We start from the raw sequence: 24,309 nt of genomic DNA, 5'->3' as shown, positions 1-24,309 counted from the left end.
AAGGCATTAGATTTGATCCATCATCACACTATTTTTACTCACAGTACCACTATGTCGAAGCAGCATGCGTTATGCTTGGGCATGACGGGAAAATGTTCAGCCCAAACAACATTGTTTAACATGGCACTGTGAGTCAATATATTGTGATGATTACACAAGCCTACTGTCTTTTGCCCTGACATCCACAATCCAAGTAAACTCGAGAATATGATTCACCCTGCAATCCGGGTTTGATTCCCACTGCATCCAATGCTGGGCAAATGAAGTCAGTGATTTTTGACGACTGACCAATCATTGCTCAATTAGAGTGATATACTACCCCAAAACTTCAGGGTAGCCGGCACCCAAACTTAGATTTTTATTATTGGATTTGATCTTATGCGTACACAAATTAATTCGGTATAAGCTATTTTTTGCTTTGCGTGTGATCCGGTACCAAAGACCCACAGCCTGGGACCGTTCTGCAGCTCGGTGGTTGCCGACCACTGCTCTACAGCTATCCTTATTTTGTAGGAATATTTTTTCCCGATTTGTGTTCACCACAGAATGCATCATTTGATGCAACCTCCAAGCATAAGATGCTTATATATTATTATAGCTAGTATTTTTTTGAAAGGTTGTTGCAGGTGTAATGTAAACGCACAAGTCTATTATAAAATGTATGTCAAAAGATTAATTATTATTGTGATGTTCCTGCAGGGGACTGAGGACAGTTGTGTTTTAAACAATTTAGTTACTATTATAAACAAAATGAGATGACTTGTGACATTCAATTATAAATGTCAAATTACGTTTTTTGCGAAAACAAAAATTATCACACTGTACATTTCAGGTTTTGGATCTCGTTAGGTTGCATGGTGTGTACCCAAGTTAGTGAGCATTGGGTGTTTATGTGTGTTTATGATTTACAGAATAATTCATGCATAAATAATTGACTTCTCTAATAGGTGTTCACTCTTATGTATTTTTTTCTTTCGCTCCTCATGATGCCACTGCTGTTTCTCCTCCTTCACCTCATCTTCACCTCCCTCCACCTTCTCCTCCTCCTTGTGCCTCCCACACTCATCCCTGGCACTCAAGCCTCCCAAAAAACGGCTGGATTACAATCCAGACGTCTCGGCACGGCAGCGTATCGAGGTAAATGATGTAGTGTTGCAACAAAATAATATGAAAGCCAATTTCATAGGTGAACTGTAAACTTTAGCAATTATCTTGAGGAGCACTCATGTTAGTAAGCAGTGTTTTAATTGATCAAAATAGTGGGCAAAGTTATGCAGACGTTAAAACTCTGTATCCAGAGGGAAATGTAAAGTGTAGTAATAGAAGATTAGCTGTAGTTTTCAGCACTTTAAGGGGCACTGGACTATAAGGCGCACCCCCAAATATTACTGTGTTATTTTTGGTATATTAGGCACACCGGCCTATGAGGCACCGATTCAATACCACAGTTGAGGTTAAAATTGCACTAAAATAAATAAGTATATTTGTAATGTGCCCCACGTGGACGCACATCACGTATCTTTTTAACGAAATCGGAGTTACGCAAGACTATGAACAGAGAAAAAGAACAATGACGGGCTAATAAAAGAATGAAAGTCAGCGAGAGAGAGAGAGAGAGAGAGAGAGAGAGAAGCTCTGACTTAATGGCGTAATGATTGCCGTTCCAGGCCAGCTCAGAAATATGATTGGGCTCGTGCTCGGACTAAAGTAAGATATTTAGGCTGAAAGTGGCAGACAAAACCTTTTCCGAGTTTTCCAACCCTTTTGCTTTAAATAAACACAATATTATATAGCTGAGCCGAAAGACAAAGCTCTCAATTTACCAGCAATCTACATTCCTACCCTGACTTATGGTTATGAACTGACCGAAAGAACACGTTCCCGGATACAAGCGGCTGAAATGTAATTGGTTGAATACCAAAATATGAAAGGATACATCTGAAAGCCGCACAAACAGGTAGAAGCAATGAAAGGAAGCTGGCACACGATTTAAGAATTATTTTGTAAGCACTGATGGACAAAATATAAATAACAAAATAACATCCCATGATTCAGATATTGTTTAGGCCAGCAGAGAAGGCTTTGCAGGCCCTGACAGCCAACCACCGATGACATCACACTGGTATTTCATTGTTTTTTTCCGTACATAAGGCCCAATGGATTTAGGTGCACGTTTTTAATATTCGGGGTTAAATCGTTTTTTGGGTGCGCCTTACAGTCCAAAAGATATGCAACATTTCTCTGAAAACAGAAAAAGTAGGTGTGTCATGTTTGTATCTTACGGTTGTAAATGATGAACAGAAAACCATCACAGCCATCTTTCAATTGCAGTTTGTCTCAGCATTGAATAATGCTTCCTTATTTACGTGTGTTCCAGTCGATCCAGTCCATGTTTATCAGGCAGCATTTGACCCAGACGCACTTGTACAACCCCCATCCTCCCAAATATGCTTTGCTTTGCTCCTTCGCTAATTCACTTTCAGTCTGCAGAGTGAAAAGCAGATATTTGTTTTTGCTAGGCTGCACCACGTGGAACCGACATCGCTGTTATGCCATAGGGGAGGAGGGAGCCTTTTGAGTGTGACACATCCAGAGGCGCGTGCGGGCTCCAGCGCAGTTGGAAATCGCTCTACCTTTTGTTGTCTCTTTTCAGCTCAGCTCTGCTCAGCTTTTTCGTATCTTTTTCTTCTGTTTTCCAGGCGACCCTGCTGGTCACCCCTGCTGGCAAGCCCCCTGAAAGACCTGCGAGGTAAACCCGACTTCCTTTTTTATTTTTGCCCATCCGGCTCCCTCTATTTTGCCCCTCCCCCATCTTGTCAACATCACCACTGTGCTCCATCTAAGTGCTGAGCTCTTGTCCTTACTATTGGCCCACTTTTGTAGAAATTGCGACATTTTTTTATAAGCCTTTATTTAATAATGAAAGTTAATATATTGAGCATTATGTATTAATTATTTATGAATAATCTGAACTAATATACTGTAAAATGTTGCCCTTCACCTCTCATCCTTATCCCTCCCCCTTCGAGCTCCATCCTTTTCTTGTCCTTCTCCCTTTTCTGACATCCACCCCAGTGAACAGAAATAGGATGCAATGAATAGGTCGGGTTGCTCTCAAAAGAAAAGCTGTATGCGGCCTTTCAAGTGAGCACAAAGAGACAATACGAAAAAGTCAATGGTGTACTTAACGGTGCAATAAACTTTAAAAAAGGAATAGATATATTCAAATTATCAACGGAAAAAAACGGAAAAAGATCATTCAGAAAATAAGACGTCATTTCGCCAAAGTAAATATTTTTAACATGTTCAAAAGTGATTTCTATACAAAATGCAAATACCCCGTCCTTTACTGTTCTATAACATTCCCTAAAGAGTTAAATAAAAAGTAGTTTTATTAATGTTTGCGCGAGGGGGACATTTCACGCCGGGACGACATTTTAACAAAATGCAGCAACGCGTACCAGCTACAATAACTGGTAAGCATGCAGATTTCTCTAAGCTTTTAGGTCAGCATTTGTGTTTAGGGATACTCCATTTACAATATAGTGTGGACTGAAGTCAGGCAGACTGGAGGATTCAGTTAGATGTGTGAATAGGTCAGGAGGAAGACTGTTTGGGTTGGTAGCAACCATTACCAATGTTCCTTATTTCTTTATGTAGTGCTCTTTGTGCTTTTTAACAAAGTTGAAAAGTATAGCTTTTGTTGTTGTCTACTGTTTGCTGGCCTCACCCACTTTCTACTACGGTTTACTGCTGTCCGTCATGGTGTTAGGTCACGTGTGTGTGCAAATAGTCAATACATGTATCACAGAAATGATAAAAGTTAAATCATTTTTTAATCAATGTGGGCAGCAAATGTTAAAACATTATTTAACACAAACATTCAGACTCCAGCTTGGGGGCCTTGGGTTTAGGGCGCCCGCCCCGTGACATGGAGGTTGCTGGTTCAAGCCTCGGCTGGGTCATACTAAGACTTACAACATTGGTATCCATTGCCTCCATGCTTGCCGCTCGGCATTAGGGGTTGGAATTGGGGGGTTTGGTCACCTAATGACTCCCAACACATCAGTTGGGTTGAGCGAGAGCGCTGGGAATCCCTTCCTCCGTATCAATCTCCCAGAAAGAGTCAAAAATGTGAACGTGTTCTTGACTCTAGCCACCTCCCACCCGCCCAGGGACATATGGTTCCGGTATATATATATATATATATATATATATATATATATATATATATATATATATATATATATATATATATATATATATATATATATATATATATATATATATGTATATATATATATATGTATATATATATATATATATGTATATATGTATATATATAATATATATAGACTCCAACTAAAAAAATTAAAATATTTTCACTTTGTGTCCTAAAAGTATGGTACACATTGATAGTTGATATTAAGGACCGCTGTGTTTTAGCGCTGCCAGCGACTACAGAAAGAGAAGGAAGTCAGAGCCCGCCAATTCCCAGGCTAACACTGTGCCATATTCGAACCGAGCAGCGACATCTCCCCAAGCTCCTGACGCTTGCAGCTCCGCCAGAGGCCCCGTCAAGAAACCTGTTGTCCGCTCCTCACCGTCCTCGCCCTCACGCACCAAAGGTATCAATTTGGAATGAACCCAAAGTTTGTTTCACGTTTGTTTTTATTTTGTGTTCTTTTCTTCCTTTTTCCTGGCCTCTTTTCTTTCTTGCTGACTGCTTAACAAGCTTTCCTGCTTCTTCTTCTCTCCTACCACGCTGCTCTCTTGTGGAACGTCTTAAAAAATGAAAGGTGGGGTCGCATGCGTCATGTATTCAAATCCTCTGACATCTGCAGGCCCGTGTGGGCACTCCTCTCTTCCTCCTGTTGCTCTCCATCGCCCAGAAGAAGCACCAGTTTCTTCCAAGGAAGCTCCGGTACCGCCACCTGCCAGTTGCAAGCTTAGGTCACGTAGCTGTGATGACTTGCTGGGTGACAGTCCGAGTCGCCGTCGTGCCTGTCGGTCAGAGAGCGCTGGCTCGTTGCTGTGCGACCGTTCAGATTCCAATGGATCTGTGGGATCGGTGACTCGCCTCCGCCGTCGTCTGCCGCACGACTCTCCGGGTTTCCTCAAACTTTATCGCAAAATGCACCGCATCGACAGGGCTCACTTGATGTCATCCGAGGTGATTCGTTCAGTCCGCGCTCGTATCCTGGAGTTGGAACAGCAACCACATCTGCATCTCCACCGCCTCTCTCCTTGGGAGCCCTCTGGTCGCTTAGGAGTGCCCCGCGACACTGTACCTCACCATATCTCCACCTTTGAAAGCCTCATTGAGAAGTCCAAATCCATGCCGAACTTGGGAGACAGTGAGGTGGCCTCTGGCGCTACAACACCCGGTGGCTCGTCCTCTCGGGCAAGCAGTGGTGGCTGCACCCCGAGTTTGCCGAAACGCCGTTTTTCAGTTGAGTCTCTCCTTGAGGAAGATAACACGGACAAGAAACTGGCACCTACTGCTACTGACCAATCACGTAAACCTCGTAGTCCACCTGAAGGTCAGCCTCGGGTGGGCCCTGAGCCCAACCGTGGGGCATCTTATCTGGCTCCGCCCGTTCCACGAGTTCCACAAAATGACTATTCTGACAGTGAGCAAGACGCCATTGCCTCAGATCTCAGTGACTTTATTCATGTGGAAGGCTCTTCGTTTTGCAGCGAGAGCGATTTTGATCACTGCTCGCTGACTTCCTCAGAGAGCTTATATGGTTCTACCACTCTACGCCACCGACTTCGCCATCACCACCACCACCACCCTAGTCACCAGAGTGTTGGGCAGAGACAAGGCTATCAACACAGACACCTGATTAGCTCTTGCAAGGGTCGCTGCCCAGCCTCCTACACCCGCTTCACTACCATGCTTCGCCATGAGCGTCAAAGGGCGCGTCAGGAGCCCCAAAGACCTCCGCCGCCCAGTTGCAGCAGCCGCTCCCTTGTCCATGGCTCTGAGGCCCAGCAGTCCATGTCCAAACTGGCCTACCTGGTCAGCCCAGTGCCTTTCCACAAGAATAAGGGCAAGGGCGGTAGTGAAAGTCATGGAAGTCGACCAAAATCCAAGCAGGCTATTTACGAAGCGCTGGACGTCGCTCTAAGGGACATCTACGAGCACATCCAAGCCGAAAGGGGCCACAGGAGCTCTAGAAAAACTGAGGAGAGCATCCTGAGGAGAATACTGTCCGAGCTGCTGCCCAGCGTACCAGAAAGAAGTTCTTCTTTGCCAGGAAGGAGAAGGTGTTGGTATGAGGCTACCGCAGATGGGTATCCCTCATACGGGGGTGATGCACTCACGCCGCAGTTGCAAAGTCCCCGGCTCCAATCGCCAGTCAGTCCTTATTACGGACGCCATTTGGATTCAACAAACTGTAATGATTACAGGGAGGACCATGGGAATGGGAATGGTGTTTTTTATCCAGGTGGAGTTTGTGCATTTATATATTTTACACTTTTTTGTCATCACCTCACTTTTAAGAGTTTAGTGATTTTTTTTTTTAAAAAAACATGATGTGTTTTCTACTTAAATTCTCAAGAAAAAGCCTGTGGCTCCATCCAATCTCGGAACAAGGGCTTTTGTACAAACGAGAATTTACAGTATGGTGAACCCCTGCCTATGTGCTATTCACAAATTAAGGCATTCAAAAGTAAGTGATGCCTTCAATTAAAAGACCCAACTCCCTTTGTATGACGGGAGAAGCTGAATTTAGTCAGAGATTTTCATAGTTATGTGTACCCATAACCTTGTCTTTTTGCTTAAACAATTGATACATGATTTTTTTTTAACATATTTGTCGGGGTCATTGACTTTTGTTTTTCCCTATTGAAGGCAATGCTTAGTAAGGGGTTAACTGTTTGAATCTATGGTTATACATATCAAGTCCATCTCTTTGTGGTGTATTTATTTTTGCAGTCACCAATCCTCCTCCCTCATTTCATGTATTTTTGAATATGTATTGTCACAAAGGTATATTTGTCATAACATTATTCACTTCAATTTCAATATCTATTATGCATTTGTGTACCTGTTGGAATGCCATCCTCAGCCATATTGTGTGCATGCTCATTCTCGTCCCAATTTTCCTCTCTCTGACAAGTGTGCTAACATTGGGTGCTGTTCTGTATTTTTCAGTCACAGACCAGGATGTTCCCAGGAGTTATTCGACAATGGAAGGTCGGCACACACCGCAGAGTCGTAGAGCCACAACTGAACGAGAGGTAGGGCTTGAAATGAATCCTCAAATAGGAACAACCTGTTTTGTTGGATAAACATAATTGGTTCTATTGATTTTGGTTTTGTTTCCGGTAATATTGTTTGTTTCTCTTTTGTGTCCCACTTGTATTCATCTAGGTCTCCCATAAACAGATGACCCAACTTATTCTGTTCTCTCTCCTCCATCAGAAGCAGCCGGCCCGAGCTATTTACGACTTTAAGGCGCAAACAGCTAAGTGAGTACAGAACAAAGCATGAACGCCCTTAACTCGGCAAGTTAGCAAATGGCTGTTTGCTCCATTAAACTTGTAAATGTAGTTGTTCCGTAATCATTTTCACTTCCCACTACAACTGTAAATGGCATTTACTGTACCTTTGCTTGCAATCCACTGCATGGCCTGCAAACCTTCGCTATCCATGCTTAGAATAACCACCCTATTTTAAAGGGAGCTAACGTTTAAGAAAGGCGATGCAGTGAACATCATCAGGCAGATCGACAGCAACTGGTATGAAGGCGAGCACCGAGGCCGGGTGGGGATATTCCCAATAGCTTATGTTGAGGTGAGTGTACACATGGCTGGCTCAACTTAAAGACTATACACTACCGTTCAAAAGTTTGGGGTCGCTTAGAAATGTCTTTTTTTTAAGGAAAAGCACTATTTTTTTCAATGAAGATAACAAGATAACATTGTTAACGTGGTCAATGACTATTTTAGCTGCAAATGTCTTGCTTTTAATGCAATATCTACATAGGTGTATAGAGGCCCATTTCCAGCCACTATCATTCCAGTGTTCTAATAGTAGTACATTGCGTTTTCTAATTGTGTTAGAAGGCTAACGTATGATTAGAAAACCCTTGTACAATAATGTTAGCACAGCTGAATACGAAACTTTGAGCTGGTTGATTTTCTGCGACATCACATTGGTGGGTTTGGTTAAACTTTCAAAATGGACAGAAAAAGAATTTTCATGCGAAACTCAACAATCTTTTTCTTGTTCTAAGAAATGACGGCTCGAAAATGCAAAGAAACTACAGATCATTTACAATGGTGTGTACTCCCTTTAGAGAGCAGCACATAGAGGCTATAACGAGAGATTTAGAAATTAGCCTGTAAGTTGAGAAATAAACGCCTTAGAGGTCCTCAACTGGCAGCATCGTAAAATAGTACTCGCAAAACACTAATATCAATATCTACAGTGCAGAGACGACTCCAAGATGCTGGCCTTCAAGACAAGAGTGGCAAAAACATAACTAAGACTGGACAACAAAATAAGGGATATTGCACAACTTGATTTTGATAAATAAAAGTGTGACTTTTTCACGGAAAACACAAAATTTTTTGGGTGCCCAAATTTTTGAACAATAGTGTATGTCTAGTAATCTACAATATTCTCATGCTTCATGTCTTCATTTTAGAAGATGGCATCTACAGAGAAGGCGCAGCCCAGCCGCCCTCCTCCACCTGCACATGTCAGGGAGATCGGAGAGGCAATAGCCCGCTATAACTTCAATGCTGATACAAACGTAGAGCTTTCTCTCAGAAAGGTAAAATGTGTTCAACACCGAATAGTTCAATAGTAAACCATGTTTGAAGTTAGTCCAAAGCAGTTAAGTCAACTTGACGACAAGCTTTTTTTGTAGAACTGAGATTTACGGAACTGTTTTTTCACCTCTGTGCTATACACACCCTAAACTGGTTAGCTATTCAATAATATTCTCCAAATGTGTAAATGTTTGTGTCTGCACAGGGCGAAAGGGTAATCGTGATTCGGCAGGTGGACCAGAACTGGTACGAGGGGAAGATTCCAGACACAACCAAACAGGGCATCTTTCCTGTGGCATATGTAGATCTTCTTAAACGGTCGCCTTCTAAATCTTCTGCCCACAACCTCCATGGATACCATGGCAACAGAACACCCAGCTCTACACCCATTAAGGTAGCAAATGCCAACACAAGAACAGGATAGATAAGATGTAATAAACACCATAGTTAGTAGAACTGGCTGAACTTGACGTTTGTCAAAAGAGATGGTATTTACTCTAGAATCACCTTCAATTTATCTTTAAAGATTTTCTAAAGCAATGAAATACAATTTATGCTGTCATAGAAATAATGAAATGCCTTAATTTTTCTCCTGTTTGAAAAGACTGGCATAGGTGAGTATAAAGGTTTGCAATGATATTTTGGGATTATTATCTTTGTAACCATGAATATGTGGACTCAAAGTTAAAATACTTTATTAGTTTGGTCAGTCCAGCAACATTAACAATGACATAGTTTGGGCTTACATCCAAAATGTATATTCTCTTTACGTTTAACTGCTTCAGCATTTTGCAAATATTTTCTTGAACATGCTCATATTTATAGAATTTTGGATGCAAATTCATGCCCTACTGCTCCTGGTCTATTTTTTTTTTCAAACTATAATTCTACGGTGGAGAGCCTACATTTTTGTTTTTGAGCAATGTATTTTTTGGGCTTCTGTCTGAATAGTTCAAAACAAACATTACATTTACAGTGGTACCCCTTCAAATGAGTTAAATCGGTTCAGGACCTTGCTCATAGCTCGGATTGCTTGTGCAATGAGCATATTTTCCAATCTGAAATAATTAAAAACGAATTGGTCCGTTCCTGTCCTCACAAAAGAATCCTTGTGAACCCTAAATAGCTATGAAAGACATATTTATGATCACAAAAACCCATTCAAATAGTTATTAAACATTTAATAATACAGCGATAAGATATAATTAATGAAATAAAATGCAAGATTATTGTGAGCACTTACCATTGAGGAAGTGGGCATAACAGAGGTTTATGCTTAGTGACGAGGGAGGGGTGCAAGATGTTGCGTACCTGTCAATGTAGTTAGTTCATTAAGTTTTCCCCATATTTTATATCTTTGTTGAACATTTTAAATTGTGTATGCTGCATAAAAAAATTTATATGGGAAAATGAAAAATAGACCTATCTCGTCTTACCCATTTCCGCTTTAATGCGGATAGTCTCGGTCACTGGTAGCAGACAACAACGTCATAGTAGATTTCGAATTTTGTTCTGGTGTTATACATATTTTGTCTTGCTGTGTTGCCGCGTTGTGTGTGTAAAGTTTATTATCACTTCATAAGAGAGAATGCAATCATGAACACGAGAGGCAATTGGATAAGGTTGGCAGGTACAAGATCAAGAGACTTGATGATACTTAAGCACTTACTTTACACTTCAAATTAAAGTTACTTTAAATGATTGTAGACACGAAAGTCATTTACGAACCATTTTACAGCACCATTGTTTTTGCCTTGAGTAGTGTGTATGCAAAAACTGGAACCAGCTGATGCTGGCAAACTCGGGTGGTTTCTAGTGGTAGCCTCTGGGAATGCTCGTGACCTGGATTATTTTTCTTATAGCAAGCAAATAAAACCGTTTTATCGAAATTCTTATGTTTAGAGGTGCTCGTATAAAGAGTTACCACTGTACTTTTATCAAGTTCAATGATATAAATCTTATTGTCACACATTGGCTCTCTGTACCTTTCTGTTTACTTTGTTCCCTCTCTTCCACTTTGCCCTTATAAAGCCTTTCTCCCATCTACCACCTCCATCACCAACCCCCGCCTGCGACCAAGCATCTTCTCTTCTGCAAAGGCCCGAGCTTAGGGCGATCACACAGGAGTGGCTCTCCCTAACTATTAACACCCCTCCACGACACTGCCTCTCTCCCACGCCCCCTACGCCACCTCCTCTCCCCAGTCACTTCGCGGCTCTGCCCACTTTGCCCGAGTATCCCTTCGACGTTTCATATCCGCTTGCTCGCTCTTGCGGGCGACACATGGGTGACCGATTGCCAAGAGCAGCCTCGGAGCCCATGACGTCACCTAGTTACTTTGACAACCAGCTCAGTAGCGCAGACCCTTATGATGAGTTGCTGTCTGAAATTTTGGAAAATCAAGATCAGTCACTGGTGTGTGACTCTTCTGATGTCCAATTTTATGAATCTCAGCCAGAAGCAAAACCCCTCGCAAATGTCCTGAATCAAGTCCCGCTTGAGTATAGGAGGCCTCCTTCAACCAGTGGAAATGAGTTAATTGAGTTATTTATTCAGGAAGAAGATGAGGGGGCTGTAGAGGATGATGAACAGGGTTTTACTGCAAGGCTTAGTACACAGGTAGAGCATTTGTGACCTTTTTATTAAACGCTCCCTGTTTCCACCAAGCAGTACTGTTTATTCTTACAACTAAACTTTTCTGAAATGGGCACATGAACATAGACATACAGTCTTTAAACATAATCACCCATAATCAGCCCTGAAAATCTAATAAGGCTGTACTGTGCAGCAGTGGTCCTGTAAATTTTGCAATGGGAAAAACAGTGTTACATAACAGCTAAGATTCAAATTCAAATGGTGAGATCTAGGTTATCCAATTTGTATTGCTTTTCATATTTTGAAGACATAAGGAATGCAGCCTAAATAAATTCATTATAACCTTGTCATTAATTCAGACTGTTTTTTTTCTTTCTTTTACCACGATAAATTCAGATGGACTGTAAACTTGACCACAATTTCCTTAGGAAAAAAAAATCTGCAACATTTTAATACATTTTTTTAATGTAGAAATAATAAGTAAATAAAACAAGTGTGTTCATACACTACCCAAAACATGCAATCTAGTCAAACCTTGTAAGCATTACGTTTCTCTTTAATTCACTGACTGATAATGCAAATCACCTTTTTGAGAGTTTTTGATTTCTTTTTGTTAGTGTTTTTTTTTAGCTAATCGTCTGAGTTGAGTCTTAAACTATACAGAACTGTACTGCAGGGTGGAAACATAAATGAGTCTTCAAAAAGTTCAGGACCTTGGATAAGACATGGAGGAAAATATTTCTCACACCCTTATTATGCCAATTTCCTCAATTAATCTTCATAGTTTACAAGACTACTATTTACAATTAAAGTCATCATTCAGAAATATATGTTAGCTATTGTAAAATTAAATCCCAAAACTGATAGTTAGAGCAGATATATTTTTTCTGTATCATTACCATCACTACAGATATATTCGAAAATAAAGAGATAACGCACAATAATGGATGTAATCATGTTCTTCCCAATAAATCCAGTTGGAATGCATTTTTTAAAATCCCAATGATAAATGCTTAAAACGTACATTAACAGTAATTTGTTTGGAAAAAAATTGGGGGGTAAATATTACATTTTTACAACAAATTCTGCCTATACCATTATAAATATTAAAACCCTCCTGTTGTCCTTTGGTCAAAATGACTCGCCATATTGGTGTGAAAAACCCAGAAAAAAACCCAGTCATATTTCATTTAACTTTAAATGTTATAACTTTTCCTGGATTGGTCCCATAAGTATAAAACAATGAAATTCCGTTTTTATTAAAGTTTTCGAGAAGCTGTATAAGAGAGTACAAAAATGCTCCTAAAATGAGTACAACACAAGGATGTTGTAATCAATTTATAAACGAACGGAAAGAAGTAGGTCTGAAAATAACAATTCAATTTTGAAAAATACAGTCATGACAATGTTTTCTAAAAATCTTTGAATATTATCCTTCATGTCTCTTCCAACTTTCGTATTTCAACCCAATAGAAATTGTGTACTCAGTGTTGTGTGTCCCCCCCCACTAGGCTGACATCTGTCCCCCCACTCGCTCACCTTCTCCTCCCACCGGCCCCCCGTCACCTACCTTGCCACAACCCTTGAACTCACCCCCGTCCCCTCTGGTCTTCCCCCGTCTCCCGCCCGTGCCCTTCTTCTTTTCATCACCTCCTATCTCGCCCTCTCCCTCAGTCTCCTGCATTCACTCTCCAGAGCCGCTGAGTCCTCCCCACTCTGCCAGGTCTCCCCCATCCACTTCCCCCCCACTCCTCATATCCCGTCGCTCTCCCCCCACGGTCCCCTACCAGGGACGTAGGTCTCCCAAGTTGAAGGTAAACTGTAGTGTGGCTGAAGCAGAGGATGAATTCTAACTCTTGCTGCTGCTTTGGAATGCCGAATGAAATAATATGTTAATCAGATGATCACATGAGTAAGAAGATATTTACTGTTGTTACTTGGCTGCAGGCTTATATTGCATATGTGTGAATATGTTTTCTAATAATAAAAAAGTATTTTTTTTTTGTTGAGAAAAAATATTGACCCCAGGAAAAATAGCAACCACTGTCGTGGAAGATAATCGGTATTCCCCCAACAACAATCAATAAGACTAGTATATAAATTTTATATATTGATATTTATACATTGATAATAATTTTGTATATTATAAAGTTAAACTGTATGTATTTCACATCTTTTAATATATTATGTTTTACTTTTTTTCATAATTTGATTTCAATAAATAAAGAACATGAGAGTCTATAAAGAGAAGTACTTTGTAATATTTTCACAGATTGTTGGGGATGCAGGATGCATTTTTTTAAACGAATGTCCAACTTCTAAATACTAGGCATGTATACTGATACCAGATGACCCTATCGGTAGACTATAAAATCAATTCCCCCTAAATTGAGTTATTATTTTAAAGAAGTACTTGTATTGTCATGTTTCCTAAGTATAAAACCGAAGCTTAAAAGACAGCAAATACTGGTATCGACCACCTTTGCAAGTACTGTATTCATGTATAACTTGCACTCGTGTATAACCCACACTCTTAATTTTAGATTCAAAACTGGTATAATAATTTGTTATCTTTTCCTAAGCTTAAGCTTTGTGGTAACGGGAATTTAACCTGGGTCCTAGCAGTGAGAGCACCAAATCCTAACCACTGGACCACCAGTGCTATAGATGACATATGAAAAAGCAGTATATTTTATCACATTATCACACTACCAGAGATGAATGTTACTTTGTAGTGCATTCCACAGTTGACAATGACAATACATTTCTCACGTACAATGCTAAGATTAGAAGACAAGAATAGAATTGAATAGAGATTGGTGTCTACTGTAGGATTCGGTGCTCTCGCCGTCATGATTTAGATTCGGTACCCGTTGTATTTAATGTTTTGCTATTGTGGTCAATGGACTGATCAAGTACTGCAAATGTACGGTAAAACCTCGTGTATAACGCGTACCCATCTTTGAGATGTTTGTTTAGGTGAAAAAGGGGCTTTATACACAAATAAATAGGGTACCTGTAACCTAAAATAAGTCTGAGATCAACACAGATACCTAGAATCTCTACTTACACACGCCTAACCTACTGATTAATGACATTAGTGTTCACGTTGGAGGCTTTTTTGTAGCTGTCTTACTGGTGCTTCAAGGTCAGGAAAATGCTTGAATTTAGGTTGAACTGCTTGAAAATGCCTGAATTTTAATGTTGAGTTTTCAAGGTCAGGAAAATGCTTGAATTTTGGTTGAAGTGCTTGAAAATGCTTGAAATGCTTGAAATTGTTACTGGTCGCACCCAAGAGGACAGCTCTATTTACAAAACCGGCTCTTCCTGCTCATAAAAGGCTCCTCGGATGTTTTGTTTGCTTTATCAATATATTAGCAATAATAATAAAACATTATGCACCAAATGATTGAGTAATTAGTAACTTCATATGTTTTGCAGAAGATCCCCGAAAAATGCATGAAATATAGATGACAATTTTCTCAGATCTAAAAAGAATATTTTGTAAAATACAAAACTATTTTAGCTTTTTTCACACTAAACAAATTCAAAGTAAAAAACATCACAAAATACTTGAATATGCAAAACAAAAGAAAAATAAAAAATGATGACTCCTCAGCACTATCAGTAAATGGTCAGAAGCAAAAAAAAACTATTTTGACTAATTTAGATACGGATCCTCGAAAAAACATGCAAAAAATGTGAATTTAAATAGGTACAGCAAACCCAAAAAATCAGCAGTCTCCAAGATTGAATGCACTCTGCTTCGGAGCAATCAATATCATTTAAATTAGTCCAAATTTTGGCTTATCAACAAGATAGTGGCCAATTATCAGGGTTGTCAAGCTATTCACTTGGGGATCGTCGGAGCAAGGGTCTGTGTGAGGTTGGGCCAAATCGTATTTTCCACAAGAAAGGCTGTGTTATAATTATTTTACTGTTCTCATTAAACTTCTTAATACATACAGTACTTTCTTTCCTTGTTTTGTCTTCCATATTGAACTCAATTATTTCCCAACACCTATAAGCCTTTTCCGTGTTGGTAAGCAACTTTGACGTATTGAAACTGCGCGTGCATTGTTGAAGCAGAATTGCAGAATTCATGTCAGTTTATAGCAGCTCATTGGCACAAAAAGATTCTACATATGAACAACTTAAAATAGCTCAAATTATGTGCTAGCGGTAAGATAGCAACAATATTTTTGTTATCAGTCAACAACAACAAAAAACTTTCTTTTGATCGGCGCTGAAAAGTACTGGAAAAAAAACAAATTTTTCTTTAAAGTGCTTGACATTGGTCATGAAAAAGGTGTACGAACCCTGTTTTTATTAATGGATTTTGTGATGTTTGTATTTAAGTGTTTATAATGGTCATGGGATATATGCATTTAAGACTTTAGCTCCTGTAGTTTCATTTCCAGTTGACAGAACTTCAGAGTTGATTATCCTTTGGGCGGATTTTTCTTCTTCCATAGTCTGGATTGCAAAAAGTTATTTAAACATCCCAATACAAACCTCAGGTTTACTGCTCATTGAATCGGCAGGTTGAATCAGCATGAGTTGTGGTAACGGCGGTCTCCGAGAATTGTGGTGGTATCATTTCATAATATTTACAGTAAGCATTCTAAGGGTGTGCCTAACGTACTGACAGTATTCCACTAACAGAAACGCCTGTGTCCTTAAGTAAGGAACGTTAATTCTCACTGCTGCTGGTTGCATCGTGGCATTATCATTGATAGTTGTCCTTTAGCATGTTGGAGTTTGTCTGACATGACCTGGTTTGACTCGCTTTTCGTTGCAATGGAAGCCAGAAGCTCCACTTTTCCGTTTTGTTTGCCCGAGGAGCAGGATCCAGTCGTGGGTGGGAAGCCGCCTCGTAGCCCCATCTTGTCTCGGAGGCCCTCTAGAGGTCGAAGGGTAGGGGGACACGTCTTTGTCTCTTGCTGAACTGTGCTTGCTGGACCTGTGGCATAGAGTTGCTCAAATTACAGGACATCATTTCAAATAGTTAACACACTCACGCAACTGTACTGAAAATGAATTCACTCGTGTCGAATGCTTGTTGTTATGCAGTTAGCCTTATCATGGTTGGAAGGGTTACTTTAAAAATACAGTCTGATACAGTTACTAACTATTATTACCTGTTGAAAAATAATCTTATCCCATATTGTTGAAGTAACGTAACTTGATTATTTTTGGACCCAAAATGTTGATAAAAGAAAATAAAATAACTATCGAAAAATAATTAAAGATGTTTTTTTTTTTTTTAGAAATGACCGATTTAAAATAATTGCAAGTAACCAAAGCCAGATTGTTGCTTGTAGTCCGACAACCACAATGACCAAAAACAGTTTGATAATGAGATACTGAAAGATCAGGGTTCGATTTCGTTGCTCCTACCTATGCTATCTCGTCTGAGCCCTGTTGTCACTATTGTTATGTGATTGTGGTCAGCGATGAAATTTAGAGAATCATCGGTAATTGTACAAATATAGTAACCAATTTTGTTCGCATATAAGGCACACCAGGTTATAAGGCGCACGTTCAATTTCTGGGAGTTTATAGTTATAGTCCAGAAAATACAGTAATTGTAGTGATTTTTTTCAAAATGTTTCTTTATAACATGTTGTAATTGTCTAAAATAAATGTTTTACAGTTATTTCATATAATAAGAATGTCAAGATCAATTTAAAACTGTCACTAGCTATTTTTACATTGTATATTTAATGTTCCACTGTAAATCTTTCTGTTTTACTCTCACTCTCTCTCTCTTGCTCGAATAACCATCTACAACATTCTCTATAATATAGGAACAAAATATGAAAAATAATGGTTTAAAGTCTTCTAACTCATGTTCTGTGTTTTTCAGCGATTGGTCCAGGAAGCTCTCCATGGCGGTGGAGACCCGTAAGTCCATTTTTTTGTTTGTTTATAATTTCAAGATAGGTGAACCCATTAAGTAATGACAAACATGTAAATGATTGTCCTGGATTTCATTTGCAGTTTCCAGGTCGTGTACAACTATGCGCCACGCAACGAAGACGAGCTGGAGCTGAAGGAAGGGGACATTATCGACGTGATGGAGAAGTGTGACGACGGCTGGTTTGTCGGTAAGATAAAGCGCACAAAATAATTGGTTGGTATTAGGGTTATTATTCAAATTGTTTTTACTGCTGGTAAAACCAGCTTGGTGGCCCTGGGGGTAGGACGCCTGCCCCGTGACTGGGAGCTTGCTGCTTTTAGCCTCGGCCGGGTCATACTTACAACATTGGTGCCCATTGCCTCCTTGCTTGGTGCTCAGCATTAGAGGTTGAAATTGGGGGTTTGGTTGCCTATGACTCCCAACGAGATGTTGGGTTGAGCGAGGGGGCTGGGAATCCCCTCCTCTGTTCAATCTCCCAGGAATAGTCAAAAATGTGAATGTGTCCTTGACTCTAGCTCCCTCGCACTAGGGGGATATGGCTACGACATAATATATATATATATATATATATATATATATATATATATATATATATATATATATATATATATATATATATATATATATATATATACTGGACTGTCTCAGAAAATTAGAATATTGTGATAAAGTTCTTTATTTTCTGTAATGCAATTAAAAAAACAAAAATGTCATACATTCTGGATTCATTACACATCAACTGAACTATTTCAAGCCTTTTATTATTTTAATATTGCTGAAAATCCTATCTCAAAATATTAGAATATCATGAAAAAGTATACAAGTAGGCTATTCAACTAATCACCTGAATCATCTAATTAACTCGAAACACCTTGCGAGGGTTTCCTGAGCCTTAAAAACACTCAGCTTGGTTCAGTAAACTAAATCACTGCTGATCTGACTGCTGTCCAGAGGACCATCGTTGATACCCTCCATCAGGAGGGTAAGACACAAAAAGAAATTTCTCAAAGAGCAGGCTGTTCACAGAGTGCAGTTTCAAAGCATATCCACAAAAAGTCTGTTGGAAGGGAAAAATGTGGCCGGAAACGCTGCACAACCAAGAGAGATGACCGCAGCCTTGACAAAATTGTGAAGAAGAGCCGCTTCCAGAATTTGGGGGAGCTTCAAAGACAGTGGGCTGAAGCTGGAGTCCAGGTATCAAAAGCCACAGTTCACAGACGTGTCCGGGAAATGGGCTACAATAGCCGTATTCCCATGCTCAAGCCACTTCTGAACTCAAGACAACGGAAGAAGCGTCTGACTTGGGCTATGGAGAAGAAGCACTGGACAGTTGCAGAGTGGTCCAAAGTCCTCTTTTCAGACGAAAGCAAGTTTTGCATTTCATTTGGAAGTCAAGGCGCCAGAGTCTGGAGAAAGGCTGGAGAAGAGCAAAATCCAAGTTGCTTGAAATCCAGTGTGAAGTTCCCACAGTCAGCAATGGTTTGGGGAGCCATGTCAGCTGCTGGTGTTGGTCCACTGTGTTTCATCAAGTCCAGAGTAAATGCAACTGTGTACCAAGAGATTTTAGAGCACTACATGCTTCCATCTGCTGAAAAGCTCTATGGAGATGAGTATTTCATTTTCCAGCATGATCTGGCACCTGCCCACAGTGCCAAAACCACCAGTAACTGGTGCACTGACCATGGCATCACTGTCCTTGATTGGCCTGCTAATTCCCCTGACCGGAACCCCATCGAGAATTTGTGGGGTATAGTTAAGAAGAAGATGAAAGACACCAGACCTACAAATGCAAATGAGCTGAAGGCCGCTATCGAAGCATCCTGGGCATCAATAACACCTCAGCAATGCCACAGGCTGATTGCCTCCATGCCACGCCGGATTGATGCAGTAATCCGTGCAAAATGATTCCCAACCAAGTACTGAGTGCATCAATGGACATTTTCAAATGTTTGATTTAGTTTTGCTGTTATAAAATTATTTTTTTTACTTGGTCTGAGGAAGTATTCTAATATTTTGAGATAGGATTTTTGAGTTTTTTTCAGCTGTAAGCCAAAATCAGCAATATTCAAATAATAAAAGGCTTGAAATAGTTCAGTTGATGTGTAATGAATCCAGAATGTATGACATTTTTGTTTTTTTAATTGCATTACAGAAAATAAAGAACTTTATGACAATATTCTAATTTTCTGAGACAGTCCAGTATATATCATCTCATCTCATTAGCTGCACCGCTTATCCTCAGTAGGGTCGCGGGGTATATATATATATATATATATATATATATATATATATATATATATATATATATATATATATATATTTATAAATTGGCAGACTAAATGTCTGACAATCACTTTAATACTAGGAGGGCAGGTATATGCCAAAATGAAACTTTACATCACACCAGTCCTTTTGTCTGGCAACTACTGATAAAACTCAACGCCTTCTTCGAACTGCAAACTAGAAAACACCACTCGAAACAATGTAAAGACTGAATGTAAATAACTGAATGAATGAATGTATCAAGTAGTCAGATGATTTTATCAAGAAGTAAATAGTAACATTCAAATGTCCGAATAATAGATATGCGCAGGCGGCACTACGGCTGAGTGGTTAGCGTGTCAGCGCCACAGTTCTGATGTCATGAGATCAAATCCAGCGGAGTTTGCATGTTCTCCCTGTGCTTCCTTAAGTTTCTTCCCAAAAATGTGTGTCAGGTTAATTGGCCGGTTCAAATTGTCCTTAGGTGTGAGTGAGCGGGTGAGTTGTCTGTCTTTGTGTGCTCTGCAACTGGCTGGCAACCGGTTCAGGGTGTCCCCTGCCCACTGCCGAGGATAGCCGGGATGGGCTCCAGCGACCCTACTGAGGAGATACTGCAGATACTGGATGGATAGATAGATAATTGCTTTAATTAGAAGAAAAGAAGTGACATAATCAAAGGTTATAAATCACGAACCCGTACAATCATGACCTCATATGCAGTCAAACATTTCAATATTACAACAATAGAAAATAACCCCTTCTATAATACCACAAGATGTCTAAAACGAAAAAACTTAGATGATCCGAAATCATTTATTCCATTGATTTAGAAAAACAAACGTTTTCCTTTAGGACCCATATTGTATTTGTAAGAACTGATAAAGTTGATGTACGCTCATCATGTTTTATTGTTCTTTGTTGTCTTATAAAGGGACGTCTCGTCGAAGCAAGTTGTTTGGTACCTTCCCAGGAAACTACGTGAAACTTCTACAATGAGCGATTTCTCCCCGTCCCCCTCAGCACAGAAGATGTGTGGATGTGTACATGTGTGTATGGCAACACAGCTCTCACTAGCCTTTTTCAATAGAAGACCTTGTTTGTAGTTGTTTTTTACACTCTAAGTAAGGTTGTTTCTATGATTGTGGGCAAGCGGGAAAAATGGGCCAGGATGGAAAATCACCTTTTTGTCGTATTTCTTTTGGGGGCTTCAGCTACAACTCGGTTTTTGCTCAAATATGTCCTCACCCCAAAGACATTCAATACAAATGTCACCGGTTCACCATCACTGTTAGCGTTTATGCACTTTAACCCATGTTTGTTTGTTTGACATCGGATTTCACCTCAAAAGTACAGTACGTTGGCTTTAACAGATATGAGACATTTTAATTGTATTTATTAGGTTTCAACCACTAGGCGGTGATTGTTACTTTGTTTTATAAGATTATTTTATTATCATTAATTTGGGAAGGATTCTCTTTAATGTAGCCACAATAGCTAGCGACTCAAAAAAGCATCTAGGAAAGCTTGACATTGTATTTGCCAATTTGAATATTTTCGTCAAAAGATTTAAGATTTTCTATCATTCTGTTTTAATTTTTAAAGGGAAATCAAACAAAAAAAAAGACAAGGTACTGGTGAGGGGAATGGATATACATATTGGGCTCCCTCTTGTGGACATTTTATGATCAGGAACAAAGAGGGAAAGATTGGGTCTTAAAAATCCAACCCGACACTGTCCCGCGAACATTATAGCCCGACCCAGCCCGAGCCCGACCAATTACTTGATTTGAGGGAGCGAGCCAGAAAAAAACCCAGATTCTCATATTTTATTTGTGAGGACTCGGTAGAAGGAGAGGTGACTTTGGTTGAATTTTGAGTTGGGCCTGGCTCGGGCTTGAGATCTTACCTTTTTTAGGAACTAAACTGACGTTGATGCAATTTATGTGAGACTTATACAAATGGGAGAACAAAAACTTCTTTTAATTAAATGGTAAGAAAAAATCTGTATGGGTGTTTGGTATTGGTTACTTCATAAGAGTTGAGTACTAGTTTAAGAAGTAGTAAGAGGGGATTTCTTAATATTTATTTAAAACATATTTTCAAAAGGTTTTGCAAAAGTTTATTTCTTATTTTATTCAGAACAGCAAATATTTATGGTTTTAATTTTAAATCAACAAAATCTAATGATGTAGTACATGTTTCTAATGACAATGTTAGATTATTGTATAATGCATGTACTTTATCTCTAAAGTGTTTTTTTTCTATAAGAAAAAGAAAGTTTTGTTTCAGATATTTGAATGCAGAGTTTGTGTTAAAAAACAAAACAAACACAAGTGAAAAACATGCTTTATCGTGTGCTTATTAACACAAACAACCGTGGATAGTAGGTTGTCAGTTTAGTACTACAAGGTGGACAAACCAATGGTAGATTTAAAACCACATTTTAGCTGTGATGAAGGATTTGTATTTTATAATGACACTGATTATCGGTAAAGCACCTTAAGATATATAATTTTAATCCAATTCACGTTGTGTTGCTCACGTTTCAGTGTGTGTGTGTGTATGTATTTTATAAGCCTTTTGTATGTATTCAACACCCTCTGCTTCTGCCATTATTTTTCCATCGTTCCTATCAATAGTGCCATGTTATGTGATTTTTACACCAGTTTTTTGTGACTGAACACCGCCTTAAACATAAAAACTAGCTCAATAACCATGTAACATACGGTTAATGAATACAAAAAAACAATATGTAGTAAAAATATGGCTTATTTGTATACAAGTCACACACGCAAAGACAGGTTTCAAGTATTCCTCTTTTGCATTCGATGGGGCTGTGTTATTAATAAACGCTTAGATTTATGATCTTATTTTTTGTACTGTCCTTTGTTTTGTGAAATGTCAATGAGTTGATTCTGTATTTTGGGTGATTTTAAAACATTAATCCAGTGTTTTTCAACCAGTGTGTCGGGGCATACTGGTGTCTAGTGTCCACCAGGAAATGACCCATTTGTGTCTTGCATAAAAAGCATGCTATTAGTCAGTATATTTGCTGTATTCCAGTTATCACTCAAGTAACCGTACTATTCATCCAAATCAGTAGGTGGCAGTCGATTACTTCTTTTTATTTCCCATTTTATATACTTTATATCTGCTCATCAAATAATATATATAAATATATTTCACAATTTAATATTACACAAAAGATAAATATTGCGCATCATGTTGCTTATATTCACTTTCACTTTCTTATTTTACTGAGAAAAAAATAACAGCGTAAAACATTTATTTTCTCGACCGGCATATTTTGTTTCAAGCAAAAGTATTATTATTATTTTTATTTTTATTATCTAGTGAAATTGACGTTGGCCAACTACGAGATCGTCCGGACGATCGTTCGTGAGTTGAATTTGTTTGCATGTTGCTTCAGTGCTATATTTTGTATGAATTTTATATTTAAGGTTTATATAAAATTGTTTCAGGCTTGTATAAGTGACATGTGTTATTTTTTACTAAAAAATAAACATTTAATAAAATAATATGCTCTTTAAAAATAGATAAAGTTGATATTAACTTACTTTTGGGAGATGCGCTTCAAGAGGTCCTCCTCCGTGGTATAAAGTGGCCGAAAAAAAGCGATCCGACCATTTTCTCAACCGCATCAAGCTTTCTTATTCCACTTTCATCTGAAACGAAACGGCTGGCCTCTTCTTTACACTTTACACCAACCTTATTGAATGCATGCACAAGATATTAAACTATAAAAATGTCAAAGTACTAAGCGCACTGGAGATACAGTATAGAATGTTTACACACAAACTAGGAAGACGAAGCCGGATTTCTTCTTCAGGGTGACCTCTTAAAGTGCCACACGGCGGAAAGAAGCACTGAAGTACTGTCCTGTATTTGGAAAAAGGCGCACACAATACAAAATCTGGATATTTTTCGACATCCCGAAAAAAAATTTCTACCACCTCGATTTTAGTATTTCATTTTAAGGTTTACATGCGAGTACAGTAATCCCTGTTTTTAGCAGCTGAAATAGCATCAGCAAAGCGTTTTAGCGTACCTGGACCATCCCCAGGGTCGCATTGCCTTCTGCCCTCCACTCAACGGATAAGAGTGCACCTTTTTCGGCTAGGCTTCCAGGGACACTCGGGGCTTTCTTCAGAGTTAATTTCGTACGGAAAACCGCAATATTTTCAACTACGGTTCATGGCGTGTGTCCACTATACCAACGAGGCTTTTAAGTAAAGTTCTCTCTCTGGCCTCCACTAATCCGGTAAAACATATTCCTGAATGAATTAATGAACGAATCGTCTTTATCGTCATCATACAATAAGTACAACCAAGTTGGAGATATTCTCCTTTGATTGCATGAAGCTAAGTAGCACTAGCTTTACTCTAGCATTGGGCTGAGCCAGGTCTAAAACGCAACACTCGGTTTTTCACAAAGTGTAGCTCCAGGTCATCCGTCTTTTGGGGAATGGATCTGGCTTTAGTGAGATTCAATCTCAATTCTTGCAAGTTGTAAGAGTTGTTACTTAACCACAGCAGTAGCTCTGTCACTTTCCTGAGTGATACCACACGCGTGCTGCCAGTTTTATTTTATTTCAGGATGAAAATGTAGAAAGTAAAAAAAGGAATGTTTCAAATACAGTCCAAATGCCAATCCAAACCCAAAAAAATGAAAAAGGAAGAGTTTATTCAAGCAAATCCAAAGATTTCACACACAGTAC

General features: G+C 39.2%; 1 protein-coding gene across 13 annotated transcripts in view; it reads left to right on the top strand.

The window, feature by feature from the left end:
* Window positions 1–22,440, top strand: part of sorbs2a (sorbin and SH3 domain containing 2a) — a 66,718-nt gene extending 44,278 nt beyond the window's left edge. For 8 of the 13 annotated variants that reach the window (XM_088342070.1, XM_088342071.1, XM_088342069.1 and 5 more), the window contains 12 exons: window positions 1,081–1,137; window positions 2,700–2,749; window positions 4,447–4,628; window positions 4,800–6,455; window positions 7,172–7,251; window positions 7,385–7,482; window positions 7,693–7,807; window positions 8,664–8,792; window positions 8,996–9,184; window positions 17,255–17,292; window positions 17,389–17,495; window positions 20,502–22,440. In XM_088342070.1, coding sequence (XP_088198196.1) covers window positions 1,081–1,137; window positions 2,700–2,749; window positions 4,447–4,628; window positions 4,800–6,455; window positions 7,172–7,251; window positions 7,385–7,482; window positions 7,693–7,807; window positions 8,664–8,792; window positions 8,996–9,184; window positions 17,255–17,292; window positions 17,389–17,495; window positions 20,502–20,566 — 2,766 coding nt within the window. In that variant the 3' untranslated portion in view covers window positions 20,567–22,440. The remainder of the gene's footprint in view (window positions 1–1,080; window positions 1,138–2,699; window positions 2,750–4,446; window positions 4,629–4,799; window positions 6,456–7,171; window positions 7,252–7,384; window positions 7,483–7,692; window positions 7,808–8,663; window positions 8,793–8,995; window positions 9,185–17,254; window positions 17,293–17,388; window positions 17,496–20,501) is intronic. The other 5 variants (XM_088342073.1, XM_088342072.1, XM_088342076.1 and 2 more) reach the window with 5 other exon arrangements.
* Window positions 22,441–24,309: the final 1,869 nt, after the last annotated feature.

Source organism: Urocampus carinirostris, chromosome 8, assembly GCF_059441175.1.
Source record: "Urocampus carinirostris isolate Australia breed hairy pipefish chromosome 8, RoL_Ucar_1.0, whole genome shotgun sequence".
NCBI classification, from domain to species: Eukaryota; Metazoa; Chordata; class Actinopteri; order Syngnathiformes; family Syngnathidae; genus Urocampus; species Urocampus carinirostris.
The sequence above is the reverse complement of the archived record's forward strand: the minus strand, read 5'-3'. Positions and strand labels throughout refer to the sequence as shown.